This window comes from Aristolochia californica, unplaced genomic scaffold (genome assembly GCF_029961685.1).
Source record: "Aristolochia californica isolate CCGP_79_NKW_82.1479 unplaced genomic scaffold, dmAriCali1.0.hap1 SCAF_15, whole genome shotgun sequence".
Classification (NCBI taxonomy): Eukaryota; Viridiplantae; Streptophyta; class Magnoliopsida; order Piperales; family Aristolochiaceae; genus Aristolochia; species Aristolochia californica.
The window spans coordinates 3,995,182-4,016,856 of NW_027181826.1; the positions used below are offsets into that span (position 1 = coordinate 3,995,182).

General features: G+C 39.7%; 1 protein-coding gene across 1 annotated transcript; it reads left to right on the forward strand.

The window, feature by feature from the left end:
* Positions 1 to 805: 805 nt before the first annotated feature.
* LOC137951101 (casein kinase II subunit alpha-2-like) lies at positions 806 to 20,566 on the forward strand. The gene is made up of 10 exons (XM_068797690.1): positions 806 to 1,139; positions 3,335 to 3,464; positions 15,793 to 15,987; positions 16,653 to 16,810; positions 17,259 to 17,349; positions 17,470 to 17,535; positions 19,535 to 19,617; positions 19,742 to 19,805; positions 19,917 to 19,985; positions 20,276 to 20,566. The coding sequence occupies exons 1-10, from the start codon at positions 1,054 to 1,056 to the stop codon at positions 20,333 to 20,335; spliced, it is 1,002 nt and encodes a 333-aa protein (XP_068653791.1). The 5' UTR covers positions 806 to 1,053; the 3' UTR covers positions 20,336 to 20,566.
* Positions 20,567 to 21,675: the final 1,109 nt, after the last annotated feature.

Below are 21,675 nucleotides of genomic sequence, written 5' to 3' on the forward strand. Positions count from 1 at the left end.
TTTCTCATGTTGGGGTACTAACACTGGAAACTGTTTTTCAGTGTACATGAAGTCGCCAACACTAACACCAAGTGCGAAGTTGAAGTTCATGTATATGACTGACATGATTTTCATGTTGGAGATGAACATAAACTTCAAAAATCCATTTTATTGACTAACGCCGAGAGAGAAGAGAAGCCATCGGCGAGGGTGGAAGGCCTCCCTCTCGACCTTTGTTGCAGAGCCTCTCAATTTCCCGTACTCTACAATAGAGGTCAAGAGGGAGACCGGAGAGGAAAGGCGGAGACGAGAGAGGGAGCAGAGAGCTCGGGGTTTAGGGAGATGACAGAGGGGCTGTGGGAACGAGAGAGGGGTGGGGGAACGAAATGAGCATAATTGACCGAGACGGTGTGCCCCAGAGAGAGCTTCGCGCGTGAGTCATGTACCTCGCGCGTGAGTCATGTATATGATTCTTAAAATTAGGCAGAAAACACTTTTCGTCGTTTACTCTTGGGACATGAACTCCTGAGTCATAGATAATCAAATACATGACATGAAGTTTGGCGCTCCCTAACGACATCAAGACATGAATTGAATAATACATATAAACATCGTATCTTGAGTCAGGTTTTATTTTCACCTTCAATATCCATTTCACTTTGAAAAACTTTGAAAATGCACTATTCATTCTTCCTTCAATATCCGTTTTAAAATGCACTATTCATTCTTCAGAAAAAACGTTTATGACATGTGACAGGATGACTGACAAGTCCAAAGCCTAACTCAGCTATAGCTGCCCTTGTCAGGTTGAAAGAAAATAAAAAAATAGAATATTTCGCCTCCTGGTCTGGGCAGTCCGCTGTCTCCGTGCTCTTCTGCAGCTAGTTAAAACGCCCTCTTTGTCGACCGATGGATGAGAGATGCAGGCAAGTGGAGTCGAGCCCCATCATACTGCTCTAGTTGTCCATCTGTTGCTTGCGGCCGTGCTGCTTGCCTTGCGCACGCCAGTGGGCTGCGTAACTAGCCTGCGAACTGTCTCTCCACCATCCTCCACCATCCTCCACCAGGTGCGCCATGTCGAAGCCTCGCGTCTATGCGGATGTCAATGTTCACCGACCCAAGGAATACTGGGACTATGAGTCTCTCACCGTCCAGTGGGGGTATCTTTTCTTTATTCCATTGTTTTTTTATTGCTTTTTTTTTAAGCCCCAACCGTAATTATTCTTGTTTTCTAGGGGGCGAGATCTTGGGATTCTTGCCTGTGTTTTTTTTTTTTTTTTTTTTTTAAACAGAACCGGATTCGATTAATGAATTTTGTGATAGCTCAGGAGAAGGGGCGGAGCAAAACCGTTTTTCCTTTTCTTTTGATTTTTTTTTTCTGGTGCATACAATCTGTGATCATCTGATTATATGTCTGTTTTGTTTTGGCACATTTTTTAAACAGCTTTGTTTTTTTTTCTTTTCCTGATAAAATCTCTCTGATTGGTGAGGTTGTGCTGAAGTTATGGCCACTTAGTTGTAGTTCTTAAGGTTTGTTCTATTACTATTACTTCTAGCAGTCGCTACCCAGCTCCACAGTTGTTAGGAGCTTGTCATCTTGAAACGTGCATAATTTGCTCATTCTGGGTCAGCCTGAAAGCAAACTTTGTGGCAATTTTGTCTACCAAGAGCAGAAGAGGACCACGTTAGTAGATCTACTATAAAAAGCTAACATATGAAGTAAAAGATTTCAGTACCCGTACAGCACAGTTTTTGTCTTAGGGTATGAACTATTTTTGGCAAATGAAATACAACTGTTTGATGGAGGGGAGTTCGCAAGCACTCTAAGATGTTTTAATTGTCCCAGTTGATATGGCAACTCTTTTTTCATCCGCAGTATCCTGGTGAGTAGATCAAGTCAGACATCAGCTTGTGCGAGAGGACTGAGTTGATCTTTTTATTTTCACGACACCTTCAAACTAAAAATTGTTTTCTTGTAATCAAACTTAGATGATGTGTAATCGACATAACATGCCCACTATCTTGGTAGTTTCATATACTTTTCAAGAGGCAGAGGTATGTTTTCCTGCTTCCAGGCACATTCTTGAAATTAGTCTTTAGCACTTTCTGGTTACAGGTGTGGATGGTCAACAATTTGGAAACTAGACTGTTAAAGTCATAGCAAAGATCTGTATGAACTATTGTGCTTTCTACTAAGCTAAGTTAGATTAGTCCCGTTTTGAAGCTATTAATAGCTAAAACAAATTTAAATACATTATCTTTTGTGTACCAATACCAGTTGGAATCTGTATGGTATCTTTCTACCTCCTGTGGGGAGGTTCAATTCAAGATGGCTTAGAAAAGGAGATTTGATTTTTTTAATTTTATTTATGATTTTTGGAGTATACATAAACATGAAAAATCCTGTTAAACTGGTAGATCGGCTTGCCTCCTAAAATTCTCACTTATCAAAAATTTACTGCATATGTTATGGGAATGAGTTTTGTGGTTAGACTCTCCAGTCTTTTGTTACTGTAATACTTGTATCTGTTTCCTTGCAAGCCATTGGGACTCAAAATTTTGTTAATTGTGCTCATTTTTAATGGCTGTTTGTGCTGTGTTATTGCTGTCAATCAGGACATTTCCTCTTTCTCAAAGTTTCCACTCTTCAATGCAAATTCTGTTTGCATTACTTGCCTTATGCATAGAAGCAAGCCCGTTGCCCGAGTTTACTTGGATGAACCCGAAAGATCCAAGCCCTAGAAGAAGAATGAGAAATGAAGCCCAAAGGCCATTAGGATATCTTAGTCATCCGTGTTTTTCTGTTTATTTTCTCAAAGAAGGGGTTTTGGTTACTCTTACCCTTCATAAGTTATTCTATTGGTGGTATTTTGGCCTTTTTGGGCATGTTTTTTATTGGTATCTGTTTAAGCTTGTGATGTGGGTTGTTCTGGTGATTAGATAGAAATATCCAGCAGCCATCTTTCCTTTCCCTCTTTTATTGTTTCTTTAAGGGTTTCAGTCTTGAAAATGTTGTTTTTCACTTCATTTTCACATGCTCATGGTACAAGATCTAGTGCTCAGTTCATAAATGATTTTTTACAATGCATTGAGGTTCCTTGATGACTAAATGACTTCTTATTGGTACAAAATTTAGTATTTATTCATTTCTGTTACTGCTAAGGTTATATTGATATGCATAAAAAGTTTGGAAATCCCATTACTGTTTTGAGCGAAATGGTTATTGATATATAAAACAGCATGGTGTCAAGGTTTTGATTGATGTCATTTGTTAGATTTCAGATATTTGAGTCATTGGTGTAAAATTCGGGTGAAGTTCATTTATCTGCTTCTTCTTGGTTTTTTGTTCATGAAGTGATCAGGAGGATTATGAGGTTGTACGCAAAGTTGGACGAGGAAAGTACAGTGAAGTCTTTGAAGGCATTAACACCACGAGCAATGAACGGTGCATTATTAAGATCCTAAAGCCTGTGAAGAAAAAGAAGGTTATTTGTCTTATTCTACTTATGTTTTTTTTTCTTGAGACATGTCAAGCAGGAATTTTGTCCTGATTTTGATTTTCATCTATCTTTTTGACTAGAGGACTGTCAGGGAAACCTAACAGTTGATTATCTACCTTGTCTGTTGTTGCTGGTTTGTTTGAATGTGGACTTTCCGTGTAATATTGGGCTGGAGTTGTGAAACTTTATCTGAATATGGTCCCTGGCCTGATACGAATGTCTTTCTTTGTGAATATAAATTTGTTTGACTGTACAGACACAGGAGAGATATCTCACATTTTCACATTTAGCGAATAAAGGTAGATCTATGCCATCAAAGAGCAATAAAGATTAGATCACAGCTACCATGGTGTCACAATTAGGAAAGATGGCTAGAATAGGGTTTCAGTTTTATCCAATCACTGCAATCTGTTTGATAGCCCGGTCTCTGATAGCCATGTGGGTGAAGGACCTCTGTGTAAATCCTGGGTGAAGTAGATGGTCAAGTTGGGATACCTGTATCTTAAGTTGAGCTCTAAAATCTGTTCGACTTCAGAAACTGTAGCTATCCCGGACTTATAGTGCAATAAGGACGGAGGGTCACGTCCATATAAGACTCGGAATGGAGTGGTACCGTAGAGGAATGGAAGCTAGTGTTATACCAATATTCTGCCCATGATAACCATTTCGCCCAAGTTTTTGGTGTCAGAAGCGTTACATCGAAGATAGGTCTCCAAACACCTGGTAACCACTTCAGATTGACCATCTGTTTGAGGGTGGTAGGCGGTGTTGTGCCTCAAATCAGTCCCTTGGAGATAAAAGAGTTCCTGCCAGAAATGACTCATAAACACCTTGTCCCGATCCGAAATAATAGACTTGGGCACCCCACGCAATCTAATCACCTGTCTCACAAATAAATCAGCCACGGTTTTGGCTGTAAATGGGTGCCGCAACACCAAAAAGTGAGCATATTTGCTCAACCTATCCACCACCACCATAATAGTATCAACGCCCTCTGACCTTGGCAACCCTTCAATAAAGTCCATGGTCAAATCCTCCCAAACCATCTCTGGTAAGTCAATAGGCTGTAGAAGACCAGCCGGGGACCTTGCCAAGTGTTTGTTCTTTTGGCTAACCTCACAATTTTGAACGAATTCAGTCATTTTTTTCTTCATACCCGGCCAATATAAGTCAGCAACCATTCTTTTATATGTTTTAACCTCTCCCGAATGGCCCCCAATAGGTGTGCAGTGGTATTCACGCAATAAGGTTGGAATTAAGGAAGAAGTCGCAGATAAAACCAACCTACCATTGTAAAAGAGCTGCCCATGGTCAACTTGAAACCCTACTACCTTGTCACCAGTTGCCAATCGTGTGAGAATTTGTTGTAGGAATGAGTCCACTGCCACTTCTTGTTGTAAAACATCCATATCCAGCCATTGCACCCCAGAAACTGCAACTATATTCATCACATCAGGTTTGTGAGAGAGTGCATCCGCCACTCTATTACTTGCCCCTAGTCGATATTGAATGTCAAAGTCATAGCCCATCAATTTTACCAACCAGCGTTGATATTCCACACTTACGAGACGCTGTTCCAGCAAGAATTTTAAACTTTATTGGTCAGTTTTCACCAAAAACCTCCTTCCCGGCAGGTAAGGACGCCATTTTTGAATAGCCAACACAATGGCCATGAACTCTTTTTCATAAATAGACTTCAATTGGGCTCGTTCACTCAATACTTGACAAAAAAATGCAACCGGCCGTTGATCTTGCAGTAGAACAGCCCCTAGCCCATATCCAGAAGCGTCAATCTCCACAATAAACAACTTCAAAAAATCAGGTAGAGCTAAAACTGGTACCGTTGTCATGGCTTCCTATTAACGCTCAAATGCCCCGGTGGCTTCATCCGACCAACCAAACCTATCTTTTTTTAATTGATCAGTCAAGGGTATCGCAATATCTCCATAACCCGAAACAAATTTCCGGTAGTATCCTGTAAGACCAAGGAAACCCCTTAGTTCCTTAAGTGTGGTTGGTGCTGGCCAATCAACCATAGCCTGTATCTTACTAGGATCAACTGACACCCCCTCTCTAGATATGATATGTCCCAAGTATTCTATCTGTTCTCTCCCAAAAGAACACTTTGTAGAATTAACATACAACCTGTGTTCTTTTAATTTCTCCAAAACGACCACTAAATGATCATAGTGAGCATTCCAACTTGGACTATATATCAAAATATCATCGAAGAATACCAATACAAATTGCCGGAGAAAAGGTTTGAATACCTCATTCACAAGGGATTGAAATGTAGCCAGTGCATTGGTAAGCCCAAAAGGCATGACCAAGAATTCGTATTGTCCTTCATGAGTTCGGAAAGCTGTCTTGTGCACATCAGCTGCTTTCATTATGATTTGGTGGTATCTCGACTTCAAGTCTAGCTTCGAAAAGACTTGTGCTCCATGAAGCTCATCTAACAACTCATCGATCACTGGAATGGGAAAATTATCCAGAATAGTCTCCTTGTTAAGGGCTCTATAGTCCACACATCTCTAGCTTCTGTCTTTCTTCTTGACTAATAGCACGGGGCTTGAAAAAGGGCTAGTGCTAGGCTGTATGATTCCAACAGCCAACATTTCTCCCACCAATCTCTCTATTTCATCTTTTTGTATTTGGGGGTACCGATATGGACGAACACTCATCGGTGAAGCTCCATCCTTCAAAGTTATGGCATGCTCTTTTTCCCGTTTTGGTGGTAACTCTTGGGGCATTGCAAAAACATCCCCAAACTTCATCAATACTCTCTTCACCATCGTTGTCGTGTCCTCCTTCGGTTGTGACACTGCCACTGTGGTATTTCCCAACTCCACAAGAACCCCATGTCCCTCATGCTTGATAGTTTGCATTATCGCCTTGAGTGAAACCAAAGTTTTGTGCAAGGAGGGATCTCCCTGTAACACCACTGTCTCATTACCCAATCTAAACTTCATAACATTGGTTTTTCAATTCGTATATGTTCCTCCTAAGGTCTCCAACCATTGTACACCCAAAATAACATCGGTGCTTACCAATTCCAAAGGCAGTAAATCCTCCACGACCTATATTCCTTGAAGAGTTAATTGAACCCCCTTACAAATTCCTTCCCTAGGAAGTGCTGCACCTGTGCCCAATTGAATGCCATACTTTGCTGTTGGAGATAAAGGCATGTGCAGTTTTTTGGCCACTGTAGTGGAAATAAAATTATGGGTTGCTCCTCCATTAATGAGTACGACGACTTGTTGTTCTCTGATGCTTCCCACAATCTTGATAATCTTTGGAAGTGTTAATCCAACTACCGAATTCAATGACACCTCCACTATTTGAGCAGCCGCTCTAACCTCTTCTTGTTGTTGTTTACACTTGCCGTCGTTGCCATCCTCCATATCTTCTTCTTCCAGCTCTTGTAAAATCAGCACTTGTAGATCCTTTTTTTACATCTATGCCCAACTGAGAATTTTTCGTCACAACGGTAGCACAAACCCCACTCTCTTCGGTATTGGATTTCGGCTTCCGTGAGTTTCTTGAATGTCGCCCTCTTCTTCATCCCATGTTTCGTCGTTTCTGCATGGTCCTTCCCAACCCATTGGGCTCCAACACCCTCACCTCGGCCCGAATTTCTGGCTTAAGCCCATTAACAAAGTTGGACTCCAACACCTTCTCTGAAATATCTTCCAACGTGGAAGCCAAATCCTCAAATCGTCTTCTGTAATCTCTCACGGTGGTCTTCTGCTTCAATGCCAGAAATTTCTCATAAGGAGAGCCGTCTTCGTAACTTCGGAACCGTTTTAATAATAAGGACTGAAATTCTTCCTAGTTCATGATCTCCCTCTTGTTATTTTCATACTTGAACCATTTTAATGCCTCCCCTTCTAGACATACTACGACATCTTCCAGTTTTTCACCATGAGATACCCGGTTTAGCGAGAAATAGCGTTCAGCTCTGTAAATCCAGTCATCGGGGTCTTCTCCCTCAAACACTGGCAACTCTAACCTTCTGGGGTCACACTTCATATTGACCCGGCATATTCCGGTCAACCTTGCCACCGTCTCTTCTGTGTCTGATACCTCTCTGGATCGAGTTATTGCCCACTGCCGAGTTCAACCCCTGTCTCGCCGTCGTTGACTTACTCTGCGCAGCCAGATTCCGGTTGAGTTCCTCTTGGGTACGCAGGAGTTGTTCAACTCGCCCTATTAGCGTCGTCAACCCTTGTTTCATGGCCGGAATCTTCCGAATCTCTTCCTTCATCGATCTCACCTCCTCCCTCACTGAACTCACGATTCCCTCCACCGAATCCACCCTTGACTCCATTCTGGTAGTCGCCATGAGGATCGTCAAGATGCTCTGATATCAGATGATGTAACCCGATAACTGTAATAAAAAAATATCAAACCAAAGAGAAATAGACGACGAACCTTTACTACCGAAATCAATAAAAATACCCAACCTCGAGCAGACGATGTCTTCCGATAGTGCTGATATACCTCCGATAACAGTAATCAAATGTGTGCAAATACAATAGAAGTACAAATGGAAAATCCAATATCGAAATCACGATCGAACTCAAGGAAAATAAGTGACCATAACCATTGATATTCGAGAGACTGACACTCTCCCTGAGCAAGGCTCAAATGACAAAAATGATGAATCCCCCTCTCTCCCTTTGTCGTCCCTCTATATTCCCCCTTCGTAATCCCTTAAAATTGTAAAATTCCAAAAATGCCCCTGTCCACATTAATCAACTATTAATTCCTCTAATTATCCTTCGGCTGGTGTTTACTCCTTCTAGAGTAAGTAACTCTTCAAGGAATAGAGGTCGTGGAGGATTTTCTGCCTTTGGAAGTGGGAAGCATCGATGTTATTTTGGGTGTACAATGGTTGGAGACCTTAGGAGGAACATATACGAATTTGAAAACCCATGTTATGAAGTTTAGATTGGGTAATGAGACGGTGGTGTTACAGGGAGATCCCTCCTTGCACAAAACTTTGGTTTCACTCAAGGCGATGATGCGAACTATTAAGCATGAGGAACATGGGGTTCTTGTGGAGTTGGGCAGTACCACAGTGGTAGCGTCACAACTGAAGGAGGACACAACAACGATGGTGAAGAGAGTTTTGATGAAGTTTGGGGATGTTTGAGTTACCACCAAAACGGGAAAAGGAGCATGCCATAATTTTGAAGGATGGAGCTTCACCGGTGAGTGTTCGTCCATATCGGTACCCCCAAATACAAAAAGATGAAATAGAGGTTGGTGGGAGAAATGTTGGCTGCTGGAATCATACAGCCTAGCACTAGCCCTTTTTCAAGCCCCGTGCTATTAGTCAAGAAGAAAGACGGAAGCTGGAGATTTTGTGTGGACTATAGAGCCCTTAACAAGGAGACTATTCTGGATAAGTTTCCCATTCCAGTGATCGATGAGTTGTTAGATGAGCTTCATGGAGCATCTTTTCGAAGTTGGACTTGAAGTTGGGATACCACTAAATCAGAATGAAAGCAGCTGATGTGTACAAAACAACTTTTCGGACTCATGAAGGACACTACGAATTCTTGGTCATGCCTTTTGGGCTTACCAATGCACCGACTACATTTCAATCCCTTATGAATGAGGTATTCAAACCTTTTCTCCAACGATTTGTATTGGTATTCTTCGATGATATTTTGATATGTAGTCCAAGTTGGAGTGCTTACTGTGATCATTTAGTGGTCGTTTTGGAGAAATTAAAAGAACACAGGTTATATGCTAATTCTACAAAGTGTTCTTTTGGGAGAGAACAGATAGAATACTTGGGACATATCATCTCTAGAGAGGGGGAGTCAGTTGATCCTAGTTAGATACAGGCTATGGTTTATGGGCCAGCACCAACTACACTTAAGGAACTAAGGGGTTTCCTTGGTCTTACAGGATACTACTGGAAGTTTGTTTCGGGTTACGGAGATATTGCGAGACCCGTGATTGATCAATTAAAAAAAGATAGGTTTGGCTGGTTGGATGAAGCCATCGGGGCGTTTGAGCGTTTGAAGGAAGTCATGACTACGGTACCAGTTTTGGCTCTACCTGATTTTTCGAATCTGTTTATTGTGGAGATTGACGCTTCTGGATATGGGCTAGGGGCTGTTCTACTGCAAGATCAACGACCTGTTGCATTTTTAGTCAAGTATTGAGTGAACGAGCCCAATTGAAGTCTATTTATGAAAAAGAGCTCATGGCCATTGTGTTGGCTATTCAAAAATGGCGTCCTTACCTGCTAGGAAGGAGGTTTTTGGTGCGAACTGACCAGTAAAGTTTAAAATTCTTATTGGAACAGCGTCTCATAAGTGTAGAATATCAACGCTGGTTGGTAAAATTGATGGGCTATGACTTTGACATTCAATATCGACTGGGGGCAAGTAATAGAGTGGCGGATGCACTCTCTCGCAAACCTGACGTGATGAATATAGCTGCAGTTTCTGGGGTGCAATTGCTGGATATGGATGTTTTACAACAAGAAGTGGCAGCGGACTCATTCTTACAACAAATTCTCACACGATTGGCAGCTGGTGACAAGGTAGTAGGGTTTCAAGTTGACCATGGGCATCTCTTTTACAATGGTAGGTTGGTTTTATCTGCGACTTCTTCCTTAATTCCAACCTTATTGCGTGAATACCACTACACACCTATTGGGGGCCATTTGGGAGAGGTTAAAACATATAGAAGAACGGCTGTTGACTTATATTGGTTGGGTATGAAGGAAAAAGTGACTGAATTCGTTCAAAATTGTGAGGTTTGCCAAAAGAACAAACACTTGGCAAGGTCCCCAGCTGGTCTTCTACAGCCTACTGACTTACCAGCGATGGTTTGGGAGGATTTGACCATGGACTTTATTGAAGGGTTGCCAAGGTCAGAGGGCGTAGATATTATTATGGTGGTGGTGGATAGGTTAAGTATGCTCACATTTTGGTTATGCGGCACCAATTTACAGCCAAAACCGTGGCTGATTTATTTGTGTGACAGGTGATGAGATTGCATGGGGTGCCCAAGTCTATTATTTCGGATCGGGACAAGTTATTTATGAGTAATTTCTGGCAGGAACTCTTTCATCTCCAAGGGACTAATTTGAGGCACAACACCGCTTACCACCCTCAAACAGTCAATCTGAAGTAGTTAACAGGTGTTTGGAGACCTATCTTCGATGTTTTGCTTCTGACAGGCAAAAAATTTGGGCGAAATGGTTGTCATGGGCAGAATATTGGTATAACACTAGCTTCCATTCCTCTACGGGTACCACTCCATTCCGAGTCTTATACGGACTTGATCCTCCGTCCTTATTGCACTATAAGTCTAGGACAGCTACCGTTTCTGAAGTCGAACAGATTTTAGAGGAATGGAATGCGTATCTTGACGATTTGAAGATGCAATTACTGCGGGTTCAACAGAGAATGAAGGCCATGACTGATCTTAAAAGGAGGGATGAAGAGTTTCTGGTGGGGGATCGTGTGTTTGTAAAACTCAGGCCCTATCGGCAACGCTCCTTGGCCACTCGGCGCAATGAGAAGTTGGCAGCACGTTTTTATGGACCTTTTGAGGTGGTGTCACGAGTTGGAAGAGTTGCTTACAAACTGCAACTCCCACAAGAGTCCTCTGTGCATCCGGTGTTTCATGTCTCCCAACTTCGTCGAGCGAAAGGAATATCACATTCACCTTCAATTCTTCCTCCACAATTGATTTGCTGAATTAGAGATGTTGGTTGAACCTGCTGCCATTTTGAATATACGAAGAGTGGACAAAAATGGGCAGCAGCAGTTGGAGGTTTTGGTGCAATGGAAGGACCTACCAGAGTTTGAAGCCACTTGGGAGGATTTTGAGGCAATGAGGATCCAATTTCCTGCTTTTCACCTTGAGGACAAGGTGAAAGTTTTGGCGGGGGGTAATGATAGACCCCAAATTAGTTTTATTTACTCTAGAAGGAGTACAACAACTGAAGGATAATTAGAGGAATTAACAGTTGATTAATGTGGACGGGTATTTTTGGAATTTTACAATTTTAAGAGGTTACGGGGGGGGGGGGGGATATAGAGGGACAGCAGAGGGAGAGAAGGGGATTCATCATTTTTGTCGTTTGAGCCTTGCTCAAAAAGAGTGCTGGTCTCTCGAATACCAGTGGTTATGCTCGCTTATTTTCTTTGAGTTCGATCTTGATTTCGACATTGGATTTTCCGTTTGTACTTCTATTGTATTCGCACACATTTGATTACTGTTATCGGAGGTATATCAGCGCTATTGGAAGACGTCGTCTGCTCGAGGTTGGGTATTTCTATCGATTTCGGCAGTAAAGGTTTGTCGTCTCTTTCTCTTTAGTTTGAAAATTTTTTATTACGGTTATCGGGTTACATCAAATGCCTGTATCTTAAGTTAAGCTTTGACAAAGTTCTTGAGGAAGTGTGGGATCTGCTGGTATAGGTGGGGCAATTAGGGACCATACTGGCATGATTAAAATTGCTTTCTGAGGTCCAATTGGCAGGTATGATGCAATTGAAGCTGAAACCAGAACAGAGCTCCTCTGAAGGGAATACAGTTTTATGGCAAAAAATTTCCAGCCACTGTTGGTTGAAGGTGACTCTTCTGCAGTCATCTCTTGGTGTTCTGGTTCTTCTATTCCTGCTTGGCGTCTTCTATGATGAGATGGTGGGTTTGTGCTCACATATTACTATTTACTGGAGTCATGATTTAAGATCAGCAGACAGTGTTGCTAATACTTTGGCAAAATTAGGTGTAACAAGATCTTGTTTTCAATAGGAGATTGTTTTTGCTGGGGCTTGAGGGCTTTCCTCTCTTCGTTTTGTTGTATCTTTGCTTGTCTAAATAAATCTTCATTTTTTTTTCTAAAAAAGGTCAGGTTCTTTTTTTTTTATGAATAGGTGAATATATTAAAAAACCGAGAGAAGAATACAAACCTAATGCTGGGGGTATGACTCCACAACAAAATGTTGGAGAGAAATACCCGCTTTAGCTTGGGTATCTGCCAAGTGGTTGGCAGATCGGGGAATATGGCTCCATTTACAATTTAAAGGGGAAAATAAATTACATATATCATTGAATATATCCCAGTGACGCCATGGGGGGTGGCCGTGGTTGGCACACCAGTTGATGACCACTGTAGGGTCTCCTTCAATACAAAGGGGACCAGAGAGGTTGCTAGAGAAGACCCGAAAGCTCTGTTGAAGTAGAATCTGAGATGCCAAGGGGCCGGCATAGGAGAAGAGGAGATTGCCTTTTTCATCTTGGATGACACCACCAAACCCAGCTGGGCCTGGGTAGCCAAGGGCACTTCCATCAAAATTGAACTTCAAAAATCTAGGGGGAGGAGGGGTCCAAAGTGCCATAGTTGGAGGGCGAGGGGGAAGAGATAGGCCAACAATAGATTTCCAGTTACTTTTGAAGTTTGATCCACCATTGCTGAATTCTTTTTTATTTAATAACCAAACCGAAACTTGATTAGAGATTTGCTCAGTCATAGCTTCAACAGAGGAGGTTTTGAGATTGAATTTCCTCTTATTTCTCTCTTTCCAGAGAGCCCAAATAGTGTGTCCCACGCAGCAAGAGATAAGCATTTTTCCTAGCTTTGGGAGGTTTGAGCTAATGAGTGACAGGATGGTGTCTGTGAGGTTCCCAGGCGAGCAGCATTGGAGACCAATTTTGTTTAGGAGGGACGACTAGACTTGGTAGGTGAATTGGCAAGTGAGGAGAACATGGGTTACAGTTTCTGGGGTGATTTTGCAGAAAGGACAGAGGATCTATGATAGAGGTACCCCTACGAATTAAGGAGTTTGATATAAGGATTTTGTGTTTACAAGCAGACCATATGAAGAATTTGGCTCGAGGAGGGGCAATGAGGTCCCAAACATATGCAACAAGGTGCTTTGGAAGATTTGGGGATGGATGGCTGAGAAATTTATAAGCGGAGGATGTGGAGAAGGAACCTTTCGGACATGGGGACTAGATGAGAGTGTCACCTGAGTTATTCGGTTTCCTGGTTGGGAGGAGATTGAGGAAATCCGACGCATGGAGAGCTTCTGAATCAAAGAGATGTCTTCTGAGGCCTAAATTCTAATCCCCATTATCTGACTGAAGTTCAAAAATGAGAGCTTCCGATTTGCCGGCAAGGCTGTAGATTTCTGGAAAACTGGCGTGAAGAGGAGATTGTCTAGTCCACCAGTCGATCCAGAATTTGGTTGATCTTCCATTACCAATATAACATTTAGTAGCTTCTTTGAATTTTGGGAGAAGCCGAACAATTTTCTTCCAAACAGGCGAGAGGGAGTAGAGCCTCCCCCCTTCAGTCCACCAACCAAATTGAATATTAACCTTTTCTACTACAAAGCCTCTCCAAATCAAATTCGGGTGCATATTAAATTTTCATATCCATTTAAGTAGTAGAGTCGAGTTAGTGTCTTTGATGTTCTGGATTCCCAAACCACCCAACAATTTTGGTTTACATACTTCCTCCCATTTGACTAAATGATACTTCTTTTCGCCATTCGGGCCTCACCAAAGGAAGCGCCTTTTAAGAGTGTCAATTCTATTTCTAATGGATGCAGGATAGGGGAACATAGATAGAAAATAAGTGGGATTCCCTGTGGGCATGATTTGATTAAAACTAACTTACCTGCCTTAGATAAAAATCTCCCATGCCAAGTGGCAAGTCTCCCCTCTAGGCGTTCAATGATAGGGTGCCAGGAAGCTTTAGAGGGTAGGCGGGGGGGTCAGAGGTAGTCCCAAATACGATCCAATAGACTGTTCTATGTTGCAGCCCAAATAGTTTGCCATCGAACTAAGTAACCCAGGGTCAATGTTGTATCCAAAGATAGAAGATTTTTCCCAGCTAATTTTTTGCCCTGAAGAGAGTTCGAACAAACTCAGAAGGGCACTCAGGTTATGAATTTGGGGAAGGGAACCATCACAGAAGAGGATAGTATCATCTGCATATTGGAGGAGTTTGACATCTAAGGCAGAATCAGCAGAGATGGGTTTAAGCCAGCCAGATATTTTTGCTAGACGGACCATGGTAGCCAAATGTTCTCCAATGAGGGTGAACAGAAAGGGAGAAAGAGAGTCACCCTGTCTGATTCCCCTGGAGCCCTTAAAGTAACCACAAGGCTTACCATTAACTAGAACAGAGTAGGATGCATTTGATATACAACTTCTCATCCAAAATTTCCAACGAGTGGAGAAACCCATTTTATCAAGGATGTGGTCTACTAATTTCCAGTTGACTCTATCAAAGGCTTTTTCAAAATCAATCTTAATAACTACTCTGGGCCTTTTCGATTTTTTAAAAGAATTGAGGATTTCATGGGCGGCCATTGATGAGTCCAGGATGTTTCTACCAGCAATAAAATTGCTTTGGCAAGGACTGATGATTTGAGGAAGGACTGATTTGAAGCGCTTGGCTAAGAGACGGGCAATGATTTTGTAAGAGTTTGAGATGAGGATTATGGGTCTATAATCTTTGGTTGAGACAGAGGAGGATTTTTTGGGGATAAGGGCAATGAAGGAGGCACCAACGAATTTATATGTGAGACCAACTTGATGAAAGTTGTTTACAAAATTATGTACATCCTCTCTGATCATGTCCCAAGATTGCTGGAAGAAGTCTCCATTGTAACCATCTGGGCTGGGGCCCCTATCCTTTGGCATGCGAAGAACTGCAGCTTTGATTTCTTCAAGGTAGAAAGGCCTTTCAAGATGTATTGCCTCAGAGGTAGAGATTCTATGGTAATCTTCTTTTATTTTTGAAGAAAAAAGCCAAGGTCTTTTTCTTCCTTGAATTAATCTTAAATTTTTTATCCCCATCCACTAGCCAGCTTTCAGCCCCTTCACTGATGTTGGATTGGTGACTAGTAAAAAACATTTTTTACCTAGTATTATGCACTGGTTATGCATTTTTTTGCAACTGAATTTATCTGGCGTGAACTGAATAATAGTGTCATGTGTATCTGCTATTAATTGCCCAAATTATTAATTGATTCAGTTATCTGTTGATAATTGTATAAGACAAACTCTCTATAAAGTATCAAGAAAGAAAAAAAAAATAGAATTCATACTTCATTGTTTGAAAGTTTGCATTTATGACAAGGGATTCCAAACGTTGTTCAGTATATCTGGTTGTTATCTGATCTTCTCCTTAATTGCTGGAATATTTTCTTGGTTGTTATTTTGAACTTTTGCTTTTCCAGTTATCATGTGCATTTTCAAATCATTGTCTTTCTTTTCAGCCTATCCAGAGGGAACATGATATCTACATTGTCTGGTGCAGATAAAGAGGGAGATAAAGATTCTTCAAAACATTTGTGGAGGGCCAAACATTGTGAAGCTGTTAGACATTGTCAGAGACCAGCACTCAAAAACTCCTAGCTTGATTTTTGAATATGTCAACAGTACTGACTTTAAAGTATTATATCCTACTCTGACGGATTACGACATACAATACTACATATATGAGCTTCTCAAGGTATTTTACTCTAGAACTGTTTTGGTCCTATATGGGTCTTTCTTCAGACTAAAACAAGAGTATTCTGAAGGTTCTGTATTATACAAATTTTGTGCCTTAATGAGTAATTGAGTTACAAAATTTTGGAGGAAAAAATCGTTTTCTTCTCCATCATTGGATGTGAAATACACTTCGGTACTCAAAGTTGTCAAATCTGTTGTGAGTGCCATAATCTTCAAGGTGAGGGTTCTGGTTTTTGTGTAAACAAATCATCTCTTGTAGTTCACCTTCTACCACTAGGAATTAAGCAAAGTGGAGAGAGGGAATTGAGGAAGAGGAAAGAAGCTTTATCCATGGACAGTCAGCCAACTCACTGATCAAACTGGTACATTAAAATCTGGCAAAACAATTTCATATCCAAATTTGAGGTCTTGTGGATATTTCAGTGATGTTTCATTTCTAAATTCACCAGTAAATTATTTTTGTAATATTCGTCATCGTTTGCAAAATAATATTCATCATTTTAAAGTTTGATAAACAAAGTATGTGCTTACGCCTGTGAAGTTTGTCTTAATACTTCACTTTTCTGGGTCTCTAGACCTGGAAAAGTTTATCGTAGTAAACAGTTCCTTGGCTTCATTAAAAGATATTTCTTGTACATGTCAAATTTGCTTTTATAATTGCAGGCATTAGATTATTGTCATTCACAAGGAATAATGCACCGAGATGTCAAACCCCACAATGTGATGATAGATCATGAGCTGAGAAAACTTCGCTTGATAGATTGGGGACTGGCTGAGTTCTATCATCCGGGGAAGGAGTACAATGTTCGTGTAGCTTCAAGGTAACTTGTTTTATGTCATGTTCTTGATACTAGATAGCAGCTATTGAACTTCATAAGTTTTACTGTGTATAAAACTAAAGCATCTGGTACTTTTTGTTTCTTGAAATTAGAATCATTATAAGAAGGAATATTCCATTATTTACCTTGATGAGGACTGATGATAAAAGAGATGAATAACCACTGATGATAAAAGTTTGATTCATGTGTACCTTGATGATATACTTAAGTTAAATGGATGGTCATACAGCCACTGATTCAATGTTTCTGTTCAATTTTTTGTCTTATTTAAAAAGCTTCGTTCCTTGTTTCTGTCCCTATGATATGGTATCCATTCAATAAGATGTTGACATACCATGTAGGTATAATATTTTACTTGCAGGTACAACTAGAATGAGCAATGCTCATAGTCTTCTTGTCCACTGAAAGTTAAAATGTCTTAATTATGCAGATACTTTAAAGGGCCTGAACTACTTGTTGATCTACAAGATTATGACTATTCCTTGGACTTGTGGAGCCTTGGTTGCATGTTTGCTGGCATGGTGACTGTTTTCAATTCCCTTTTCGCTGCATTGTTTTTCTCATTTTAAATTTGTATTTTTCAATTGCCCTTGCTACATCTGTATGGCTATTCATATTTTGTTCAATTTTTTTATTGTCAGATATTTCGGAAGGAACCTTTTTTTTATGGCCTTGACAACCATGATCAGCTTGTGAAAATTGCTAAGGTAACCTGTTCTGACCCTTTTTTGTGATTTTATTGATCTCGATAAAGTATGTGGTCCCTTAGTTATGGAAAATTAGTTAGTCTCTCTTTCTGCCAGGAAATTTATTGGATATTTATTACCGTTAGCATTTCTTTTGCTAAAGGATTACAGGGACATTGTATGATTAGTGATTAAATGTGTTTTTATTGTTATTTACAATATTTTTGGAATCCGTTTTTAGGAATTAGATGCCCTAATTCTAAACTAACGTGAACAATAATAATAATCGCGGAAGAAGGAAAAAGCAAGTACGAAAACAAACAACAAGATTTATACAGGCTTGCCTCAAAGTGAGACTACATCCCATCTTCTGCAGTTATCCACTATGAAGATGAAATAGTTTATAAGAGAAATCGTACACTTACAGGTGTCTTTCTCTAACCTCTCGGGCTACAACTCCAGCTCCTCGGTGATGAGAAAACCCTAATAGCGATGCCCCCCAATTATAAAGAGAAAATGAGGGCAACCGCGATACAAGAGTGAAATTTCCAAACTGCCCTTAATGAAACAAAAGTTAATATATCGTGGATCGGGTGGGGGCTCTGCCCTCACACCCCCGGGAGGCCCTCACGACGTCCTTTTGCTCCAAATTCTATTTGCAGATGTCTTGTGAGGTGCAGATTTAACCTTCTCCTTATAGTTGGGGATATTTTGTTTTTTTAGGTAGTTGTGCATTCTTCTTCGATCCTTTTCTTCTATTGTATATTTTTCTCTTCTTTTGAATAATGTCTTGCCATTTTATAAATGCAAAGGAAAAGGTACTCATTGGTGTATTGATGCAGTTCTATTATTGTGCCACAGTATCCATGGTATCCACACAATGAAAATTTTCATTTGATCATTTTCCATGATATCCTTGAGAAATGACTTGTGCTAGATATCTCGAAAGCCAGTTCTCCTAGTAACAAGAGCAACCTCTTTGGAAAGATAAAATTTCCTGTCATCATGTTGTTGCCATTTTGATTACAAAATATCGATGTCCATATTTTCTTCGTAAGTCTGCCAACAGTGAGTTGATTCTTTTGCTAAAAGTGGTGGTGGGCAACAGATTCTTGTTGTGTGCGTTCTGGACTCACCCTCGCCCTCACCCGCTCATTTTATTTTTGTTTGTATTGATACTTTTACTTGGTCGCTTTTTTCATGTGCAACCTTTATCACGCTACTTGTGTTGTCACTTTCCTTCATAAATTCTTGTCATTGAAAAAAGGAATGTTCATCTTCTGAAGGTGTATGACAAGATTATCCTTGTCCTTAATCAGTTTCTCTTCTGGACTCTAGTTTCACGTTAGTTGATTGATCAGTGATGGACTTTGAGAAGTTTTAATACGTTACATGGGGATTTATTGACAGAACGATTGATGGTCCATGCTGTAATTGGTTAGACATATAATCCTATCCAAACCATGTGCCCAATTGCATATATAGAGTTAGGACTGTAGGCTTTGGGGTTATGCATACAATTAAATTTTGCATACTGCTATGAATTTTTCTCATGTAGCTCAATTGTCTTGGTAAACTTCTCCTTTGTTGCACTGTGGCATGTGCTTCTTTGGAAACATAAATGATCTTGAGGAATTTTTATCATTTTTATAATACCATACCTATAATGAATTTTTAGTAGGTTTTGTAGGATATACTTAAGATTTGTATGTGAAGTTAATTTATATACTGCCACAAATCTTCTGACCTCTCTTATCTTAATCTTCATCCTTATTGCTTTACACCTTGGACTCCTCTAGCAATACAAGTGCTGCTGACTCTTTTGTGAGTAGCAATTTTAATAATTTTCTGTAGCTATTTACTTGTCGCATTCATATCATAGTTGAGTAATTTATCTTTTTTTTTTAAGTTAAAAAAATTAACTATGATGAATTTTCTCTCGGTATTGAACACTTAGGTATCTAGACTCGATATGATTTGGTAAAATTGGTTTCTAATTTTTTCTTTAACTCTTTTGCAGGTGCTTGGAACAGATGAGTTAAATGCATATTTGAACAAGTATCGTCTTGAAATTGATCCACAGCTTGATGATCTTGTTGGGTGGTATTTTTTCCTTCAATCTGGATTCTAGCTTCCCTTAAATGACAGATGAATATTATCTGTGGTTCCAAGCTTTGTATTGTCAATTTTTGTTCATGACATCGTTGACAAGTAGACTTGATTGCAGGCACAGCAGGAAACCCTGGTCTAAATTTATTAATGATGATAATCAGCATTTAGTTTCTCCTGAAGTAAGCTTCAATACTTGACTGCATTCATCTCTATTTTGATTTCATTTTAGCAATAATATCTGTCATTGCAATTCTATCATGGTCTTAATTTATGATTTAACTATCCTGCAGGCTTTTGATTTCCTAGACAGGCTTCTCCGCTATGATCATCAAGAAAGACTTACAGCCAGAGAAGCAATGGTAGGTCATTTAATATAAACACGTTTGGTTGTCTCCACCAATGGCAGGTCAAAATGGGTTCCTGTCTGTAGTTTCTCTTTCCCTTGAGAGAACATGCTTTTATGTGATTTTCATGCCTCCATTTAATTAACAATTTCTTCAACAAGTGCGATGTGTTTGTTCTATAGTTGGTAGTGTTTTGGTATTTTATTTTACAGTTCATGTCCATTCTTTCACATATGCTAGGTTGTGGTTGAAGTTTTGAAATTTTATACCCATGAGGCACTAATGCACCTTCTTCCATCCGGCAGGCACACCCGTATTTTTTTCAAGTGAGGGCTGCAGAAAATAGCAGAATGCGCACCCAGTAAGAAGAGTGAGAAACGAAGAGTTCCAAGCCTTTTTCATCAACTTGGTTTGCATCGTCTTTCATTTTAACTGGACAGGACCATGTTTCAATTATTATACATAGGTTAAAGATAAGCAGGTTTGATTAAATGGCTACTGTGTAATGCTGCTTTCTCCAATGCTCCTTGTTTGCATTTCTTGTAATCTTAAAAATGTGTTCAATTTCAGTAAAGTTAGATGTAATGATTTGACGATTTTAGTTCTCCCAGTATCTAAAAGTCTTATCAAGACGATTTTTGGCCGCCATTTATAGTCTTAAGAGGAGCATAGTACTTATGTGGAGTGTAGCTTCTGAATGATTTTGTCAGATTATAACTGGGGCGACTGTTCTTACAAGTTACAGGTCTTCACAGGACAGTTGCGAAATCTTATACATCTCGTTACTATAGGCTTAAAGCAAGTACTCAGTGCAGTTTTCTGAAAAAAAAAATATAAATAAAAAAAAAATTCCAGTGTAGAGCAGTGAACTGTTCCAGGCTTTATTTATTTCAAGTGGCCTAGATTAAGTTGGATTTAGGTCAAACCCATAGGCAGATTTTGTCAAGATTTATTTTTCATGAGTTAGATTTAGATTCAGATTCAAATTTCTTTCTGGCAATTTAGAATGTGACCAAGTCTGCCAACAATGGGTTTGAGCAGGATTGAAATGAAACCAGGGTAAGATTTAAGCAGATTTATTTTCAATTGATATGTCCGGATTCAGATCTCTTAGGGTGTAGGGTTGAAATTGTAGTGCATGTCACAAAGAATTCATCCTTTGATCCTCACAAAATGATTGATGGGAAACGGTATCCAATGAATTTAGGGAACTTTCTTACTAGGCAAGACAAATTGCAACTTAGAATTAATTTTAAGGCCATCAAGAATTTTCCAACAAACAAGGCTATTACTCTTCAAATTCAAAATCATAGTCATCAATGTCATTTACTAACAAGGTATTTGCTATTTTCTTCTGCTTGTTATCTTCCTTTTTCATATTCTTTGAGGCTCATTTTGTTGGACTAATTGTAAAATTATACTGTTTTCTACTATTTTGATGATAACAAAATGAATAGTTTGAAAATGTGCTACAAACAATGATATCAGTGTATTTTAAACACAAGCTTTCTAGCACAAATGTTATAAGGTTTATAATAAAAACCCGAGATAAAAGAATGATCAATCAAGTTACTAAGTCAATACCAATTGAATATTATTGTTAAGAATAACTTACAAAGAAAAAAAATAAAGAATAGAGTCAAAAGTTAAATAGAAAATCTCAAGAACTCTAGCTATGTTAGTAGATAGTTAACTAACTTCTAAT

Excerpts from the sequence above, each read along its gene's own strand:
- LOC137951101 (XM_068797690.1), top strand. The coding sequence starts at position 1,054 with ATGTCGAAGCCTCGCGTCTATGCGGATGTCAATGTTCACCGACCCAAG. Across the intron at positions 16,811-17,258 it reads AATGTTCGTGTAGCTTCAAG|ATACTTTAAAGGGCCTGAAC; the intron begins GTAACTTGTTTT and ends TTAATTATGCAG. Across the intron at positions 19,806-19,916 it reads AGCATTTAGTTTCTCCTGAA|GCTTTTGATTTCCTAGACAG; the intron begins GTAAGCTTCAAT and ends ACTATCCTGCAG.